General features: G+C 31.8%; 1 protein-coding gene across 1 annotated transcript; it reads right to left on the bottom strand.

Moving 5' to 3' along the window:
* Positions 1 to 4,163: 4,163 nt before the first annotated feature.
* On the bottom strand, positions 4,164 to 8,184 carry LOC149485430 (patched domain-containing protein 3-like). The gene has a single exon (XM_089700243.1). The coding sequence runs from the start codon at positions 7,826 to 7,828 to the stop codon at positions 5,006 to 5,008; it is 2,823 nt and encodes a 940-aa protein (XP_089556369.1). The 5' UTR covers positions 7,829 to 8,184; the 3' UTR covers positions 4,164 to 5,005.
* Positions 8,185 to 8,491: the final 307 nt, after the last annotated feature.

Raw genomic sequence — 8,491 nt, 5'->3', positions numbered from 1 at the left:
AGTAGTTGCCATTTCCCACTTGCCTAGACTCTAGATAACATCTAGACAATCTTGTTTGTTTCAAAAATAAAGTTACAAAAATCAATTTAGATATATTAAACAACAAATATTTACATAGATATCTGATAAACATTTGCATGTTGCGTAATATTTTAGTTTTTATAAAAAAAATATCCTGAAAATTTTCCATGCACAACCAGTAAAACCAGAATGGAATTTTTGAAAGACCAATGTGATAAAAAATAAACAAATTATTTAATCTAAATTGATTATCGATTGAATTATCGAGAAAACTTAATCTAAGTCACTAGATCTTCCGAAAAATTATTGTTATGAGATTTTTTTTAGAATTCCGTAGAACCTATCCGTCTGTGCCTTATATGTATATCAAAAACTATCGAGACAAGTCATATTAAAGTACAATTTGGCACACTATAGATCTATAAATAGAAAAAAAATCTATATACCTAATCATACCCCTACATAAAAAATGGGAAGTGAAAAAAAATCCTACCTCCTTGAAATGGGTGTCGATGTGTAGTTGTAATAACGTGGTTTCTTTAACTGTTTTGACGAATTACGTACCTTTCCCGAAACAACATGCCTGAAAATTGTCATTTTACGGAACCATTTACTGCACGTGTTCCAGAACGCACTTGACCAATTTTTTCTTTATTCTAATGAACGTAGCTTGCACTTGCTATATCCCATATATTGTTAAAATGACAATTCAGTTTTGAATGCATCTAATTCTTTTGTGCGACAAAGTCGAAACAATTAATGCAAAATAATCTTTATTAAACGTAATTGAAGATTCAAAAGACAGCTGCTAATCTGAATTCTAGAAAAAACTATTCAGTTATGTTGATTAACCAAAAGTATATAAGTGTATTACCTAATGGACATGGAATTGATCCAATCCGCACTTGGCCAGCGTGGTGGATTACAGCCTGGGGCTGTATTATGACATCTTATTTCCAGACAAATTACACCGCGAATTAAACTGACTGGCAAATTCATAGTATGATCGCAACGACTAGACATGGTTATTTCAATCATAATATGAATTTGCAAGTCAGTTCATAAAATAAGAGGTCATAATACGGCCCCTGATCCTTTACAGGAGGCCTGTATCCCAGCACTGGGAACATAATTGGCTGATGATGATGATTACCTAATTTGAATTAGGTTTCTTTTTATCATGGATGGGCTGTGGGTAATAGAACAATCTCAAAACGTAATGGGATAAACGGAATAGCCTGTCCTGAGTTTAACAAAGCTATTACCGGTACATGGCGAATTTCCTGCTAGCGGAAAGACAATTAACTGTGTTTACGACTCGCTCTGTATTCGGTAACTATGGGCAAGAATGTGCCCACATCTTCTATCTATCAACGTTAGATTGTGAAACTACTGTGAAATTATAAATAATAAATAAATATTATAGGACATTATTACACAAATCGACCTAGTCCCACAGTAAGCTCAATTAAGGCTTGTGTTGTGGGTACTAGGCGACGATAAATATAATATTTAATAAATACATATATAGATAATAACACCCAGACCCAAGAACAAATAATTGAGTTCATCACACAAATATTTGCCCTGACCGGGGATCGAACCCGGAACCGTCGGCTCAGTAGGCAGTTACTTTACCACTGCGCCAACCGCGTCGTCGTTGTCAGGAGAATTTTAAGAATTGTCACAGAATACTTAATAGAAGCTTTCATTCAATAAAAAATTGCGTACATAGCAGATTATAATCCGTTCCTTCGTTTTACAACATTTTTATCACATTAATACAGTTGAATTAGTCACATGACGCTCTTTGTGTGTTAAATGCGTGATTACACATGTTATGTATTATATAACACCATCTACAATCCTTATCTAATACATTATTATAATGAGTGTAAAGAATATTATAATAAGCGCTTTGAAATGCAATGAGTCAACTATTTATTATGTACATAACTAATTATGTCTATGTATGGTTATGTATTAAACGTTATAATTACTTATGGAATACTAGATTTCCGCCCGCGGCTTCGCCCGCGTTTGCAAAGGAAAACCCGCATAGTTCCCGTTCCCGTAGGATTTCCGGGATAAAAACTATCCTATGTGTTAATCCAAGTTACCCTCTATATGTGTGCTAAATTTCATTGTAATCGGTTCAGTAGTTTTTACGTGAAAGAGTAACAAACATCCATACAGGTTATACCTAGTAAGGGGGCCTGAACCCCAATCTAATATGTCAAACTTATGTATGAATTCAAATAAAGATTTTATTTTATTTATTTATTTTTATACATCCATACATCCATACATCCTTACAAACTTTCGCCTTTATAATATATATTAGATTAATTAAATCCCGTTATTATCTATCTACTATCTAGCTTAAACTTTAGTGTGTGAGGACCGTGTTCTTTAAAGGTTGATCAAAAAGCATGAGCACAATGAGTTAACATTTATTTCATTGTGTTAGACTATTTTCTAGTGTTTGTGTATATTATATCTACCTACGTATCAACAAAACAATATGAATTGCTACAACTGACTGAGTACTCTACCAAGCTTTGCGAGCTTTTTTTATCTGTTAGTTTATGTTGTGTGTATTATTTACTATCATTAGATATGTACATAATAATGATAATAATCGGGTAGATACTATCAGGAAGATAAATAAATAAAGATACCCGGTCGTATGGAAGCCTTATGTGGAGACTAAAATCAAAGGTCCCTTAGAGATTTTTAATTATAAGATAATAAATATTGTACTGTAAAAATCCAACACGGAGAGGTCCGTTAGACATTTTTAACTATGTATAAGCACAGACTAATAATAATATACTAGGTATAAGATAAAACATTGTATTACAAATTATTGAGTACCTATACATGTAATGAGCATTATTAAACACTAAATTCTATTCTTAGTTATTTACTGTTCTGTGTACTGTTTACAAGTTGCATTTATCAATTGCCCACTTTTATTTTTCTGAGTATTAATGAAGTAAATAAAAGTACTGGAAGGATATTTAGGGATATAAAAGAAACATGGTAATACGTGAGCCCAACGTAAGTTTATTTTTACAAAATTTAGTTTCAATACAAAATCTCAAACTCAACAATATTGAGTTAATATTTAAGTATACAATATACATTATAAAATTATAAATATATTTAATTCCTTATATTAAAAACAAATTTAGAAATGTTTATTAATATCTTAACAATATCTAATAAATGCGTTGGCGTAACGGATCGAAATGTTTCAATAGATTTTATATTTTTGTTAAATTGCAATACATATTTTTTACTGTTATTATTAGAAATTAGAATCTTTATATCATTACGGCTTAATAATTACAATCGTACAGATATTAATTTTGTTTATTAATTTCCAGGAACTTATGATAACAATTTTAAAGGTACATTCTGTTCTATTGCATACTAACAAGATAGCTATTTTTTTATATTATTGTCTCAACTATCAAAAAAACCAAAACATTTGATTCATTATTGTTCAGAACATATTATGTTATCATTATTTTTGCCAGAGTACAAAAACACGCGACACAAAAACAATTGATACTGCACATGATAATAAAAAAAAAACAATTACCATGTTATAATCATTCAGTTGTTATTTTTAAAATTAACGTTTCAAGTTGTATTACAATTATTTACAACTAAAGTAAGAACAGTTATAAGTATAGTTTTTTTCTTGTGATTTTATTTTTATGGAACTAAAAAATAAAATTAATAAGAATAATACAGTTGTTACATTCACTTGTGTTTATATTTTTTTAATAATGTTCAGTTCAACTACGTTGGTATTGAATCCACTGTTTAAGATTATTTTTATTGTATTCACTAAGGTATAATAACTAAAAACATTAATTACAATACAAACTTGATCAATAACAATGAAATAATTTTAATCGAGAATTACATCGAAACATTATCGCAACCGTGTAATAGAATAGGGTTACAATTTTTTCGAAAAATGGCATGAAATTAAAACGTTTACGTAAAGTTGATAATATAATTAGGACACTTTCAGAATGTTTATAATTTAAAAAATAATAATATAGCCAATACTCATGAAACTAGACACAGAAACTGTATTATTTTTTATTAGTTGTGCCTATTCAACTTCCAAAAACTGATTTACTTCTGATAACCCGTAACCTAAGGCAATACAATAAAATATAATTCATTTATGGAAGCTTATGCTATTTCTATTTTAATAATAAAATTGTTAATAATACATCAGCTGTACAACGGAAAGATTTGATGAAATTAATTATCAAATTTTTCCATAACATTCATTATAGTATATGTAGTTACAAACCATACGATAATTATATACAAAGCTGAAATATCATGTAAATTGAATGATAAAAGTAATCACTATCAGCAAATACACGATTCTACGTAAACAGAATAATAATTACAGAGATTTATAAGTCGATTTATTTCGATAACCATATAAATTAATTCTATATATCAGTAATATACTATTATTTACACAGAAGATAAGCAAGCGTTTTGAAAAGTAACAGTTTTAGGATTTTGTTTTAACACATCCAACGCACGTATTTTTTTAAATTTAACAAATAATTTATTTTAAAACTTTGTCTCTTCAGCTGTAAATAATTCAAATAGAGAGAGCTCTTACAAATATTTATACTCTTTTTCACAAGCTATCTACTAACATATTACTAGGAGCTTATAGAGTAGATTATTAAATTGAGCCGTATCCACGATATACAAAATAAGGAACCCGATTATAACTTATCACGATAGTATTTATCTTTTCAATATTACTAATCCCTTGCTTGCATTAAACAAAATCAGTAATACGAACACATCTTTATCATACTTATACTAAAAATACATCTACTTACAAGAATCACTTTGTTCAGCGATTCTATACACTTCTATATCACAATTGTACTTATATTGGTGACCTAATACTACTTATCTATGTATTTCAGCTATCATCTATCTGTTTCTCTTTATCATTACATTTGCCGTTCAATTCTACAGCTTCTGGGATTCCGTGATTATCATCAGATGGGTTCTTGTAACCCGCTGGGCCTATCAATGATAACACTACTGGTAAGAATAATAACCCACTAAATAAACCAAACAATATCACTAAAAGGAATATCTTAAAGAATGATTGGAATGTGTACGCTTTAGACATGCTCAGAAGGGAGAGAGAGAGCATCGTTGAACCACCGCCGAGCAAAACAGCTGTGCCTATTGACGTCACTGTTTTGAATGCCCTGTCGTGCCGAGAACCTTGAGTGAAGGTTAAGAACGAATGGCCTACATGAGCTGCATAATCGACGCATAAACCAATAGCAAGTTCAAGACCGATACAACAAACTATATCAACCGTCATGCCCCACCTCTGCATCCAGCCCAACACATTTATAATTGTAATCAGTACACATATAAAAATCCATAAACACATCTGCAAATTCGTTATCAATATAATAGTGCAAACCATGACACAGATCAATGCTAGTTCAATGTTTCTTTCTACTTCAACAGCTATAATCTCGTCTGTGACCCAGTTCGCGAATGCTTTAGACCAAACGGAACGATAACCGTTTCCCGTTGATATATTTGCGGATTTAACGATATGTTTTACATTATTCATCGCCGGAATATATTCATCCGGACCGTTAAACTTGATGAATCTAAACGCCATTGAACATGCATTTATTTCAGGCACTGGAAAACCACATTCTAATGGTTGCGAAAATTTAAAATTAATTTGAAACCTTCCACCTACGGAACTGAATAAAAATCTCGATAAATATTTATTAAAATCTTCAGGTGATACGGCGGAAGCATTTTTAAGATCCCGGTCATGATTTTGTAATACGTATCCGTGAAAATGTTCTACCCAAGTTATTACATCTGTTACATATGATTCGTTTCGTAGCCTTTGCACCATGTTATATAAATTAGGAAATTCAGCGCTATAGTTCATTTTTCCCATAAAAACCATTGCGGGATGACCCTCGTCGGGGTAGTAAAGCTCATGTTTATTAATGAAGTCTTTGTAATATGTATCTTCAGGAATAAACCACCTCGGGTCAAATCTTTGCTCTAACTTCAGAATAGCTTCTATGCTTACACCAGACATAATAAGGGTAAACAATATAACTATTGTTTTTCCAGGAATAGTGAATACGACATTTTTGTAGAAACTTTCTAATAGTTTTTGACAAATAGTTTTCTCTGTAGATATCGCGACTTCATTTTTATGTTTGTAACAAAAGAAGAAGCCATTTCTTTTCGCTTCTATTCTTTTTAAGTCTAAGGAAAATACTGCTACATAAAACGTAACAGAATAGCAAAATATGAAGAATACACCCATAGCGGCATACATACAAAACGATTTCAACGACGGAAGAATAGTAATAGCACCAATTAAGAGGGCAACAATATCCGTAAAAGAGGTGATGACGATAGACACACCGGCATGTTTTAGCATAAGACCTATTTTAACAGGAACACTTTTATGAGAATCATGAGACATGACTATTTTCCAACATGCATTCATCACAAACATATCATCTACACCGAGACCCATTAACAAGAAAGGTAAGGAAGAATGTACAGGACCAAATGGAATGCCTAAAATCGAACACCAACTCACAGCAGTAACGTACGCCATTCCAACATTCAGTAAACCAACACTACCCAAAGTAACTCTAACCTCTAGCCAATTAAAGCGAGACACTGATATAAGTACATACACAAACATCAAAATAATACCCAGTGCTAGTTTGTCCATCTCCTGAAACATGGCTTGACCACTAACGTCCGCAAAGCTTCTTCCAGCTTCATAATACAGACGTATATTCATATCTTCATAATTCATGTTTTCTACGTTGTTTAAGAATTCTTGCTCCCATGCTGCGAGTTGAATAGATACCCATTCTTCAGTTCCCACTAGATTACCGACTTCGTTCAAATCTACTGCAGTCATATTAACATCCATGTACCAGTTTATTAAAAGTGATTTGGCCGACAAAATTAAACCATTTTTATCTCTTTCAACGCCACCCAACATTTTTGCAAAATCGGCCGGGTGACCGGTAGTTGGGTTGTATGTGACTTCATTTATTTTCGTTATAATATCATGTTTTGTTAAGTTTCTAATTATTGCAGGATCATTCTCCCATAAATCTAATATGTTGTTTTGCAAACATGTTAGCGGAAACGTTTTAAGGAAACTACAATAGAAATCATCGCTCACCCACAGGCCGGGGTCGGAAAAGTCGTTACTGTCTGAATTTTTTTTCTCTGTCTGCTCATCATTCTCAGATCTAGATTTCCCATTTGAATTAAGTATATTTACTTTAGGTATTTTAAAGCACAAGTCTTCCACTGAATAAAATACATCTTTGTGTTTAATTCGAATAGAATTTATTTCATTTGTAATATTACTAACCACCATAAGAACTTCAGAATCGAGAACATTATCTGCCGTGACTAGAATATTCTGAAGCCGAAAGCTAGTTCCAAAATTATCTATATACCAATTTGTGTCTTGATAAAAATCCGACTCTGGCGGGACCCATAGCTTCATAGGATTCTTTTCTATGTAAAATGTTAACAGCCCCGTGCAGCTCACCAGGACGAAAATCCATGTTAAAATAACAGTTCTCCATGGATGTTTACCGACGTACACTCCCAAATTGAAGAATATCGTCTCAACAAAATTAACAAATATCGATGACAAATTTTCCCATAATTGTTGAGGAGACTTAATTTTCTTCTTACTAGGCATAGGTATAGATAATATTCACTGAATATCACAGATATTGAATTCACGCACAGTTAAATGCGACAGTAAATCACTAAATTCACGTACACATATAGTTCAACGTAAGATATGCGTAATCTAACAGTTCACGGTTACGAAAAAGCAACATATTCCGACGGAACGTTCGCGGTGGAGTTACAGACTTGGTATCAGTTGGACGACCCCGACGTGACTGCCGACAGCGGCGTGGGCAATTTATCTTTGCATTTGTCACGATACGCTTTAAAATATATACCTATGGAACGGCCGGCACAAATCGACTGTTCTAATGCTAACATAATGGAATAAGAAAGGGAATGCACCCATTGTATTATTTACCGTTAGGTGAAACGGACAAAAAAGGGATTTGAAATGTTTACACGCATCAATGCAGATATGCTTGATGAATGATGATATTTTAAATATTATCTGTATTTATTTGCAGCTAGCTGTAAATAATTATCTATAAAAATATAAAAATCATCAATTCTAATTATGAATTTAAAATATACGATATTATTTTAACATTACTAACATAATACTTAAATTATTAATATAAAATGAAGATAATAAATTATTGCAGGCATGCGTACCTATTCTATTAAATTTTTATTTAAAAATATTATGGAATCGAACCTTTATTTAATC

The sequence above is a fragment of the Colias philodice genome, chromosome 10 (assembly GCF_061535455.1).
Source record: "Colias philodice isolate Cphi_HAF_F1 chromosome 10, ilColPhil1 Martin Lab GWU primary, whole genome shotgun sequence".
Classification (NCBI taxonomy): Eukaryota; Metazoa; Arthropoda; class Insecta; order Lepidoptera; family Pieridae; genus Colias; species Colias philodice.
The sequence above is the reverse complement of the archived record's forward strand: the minus strand, read 5'-3'. Positions and strand labels throughout refer to the sequence as shown.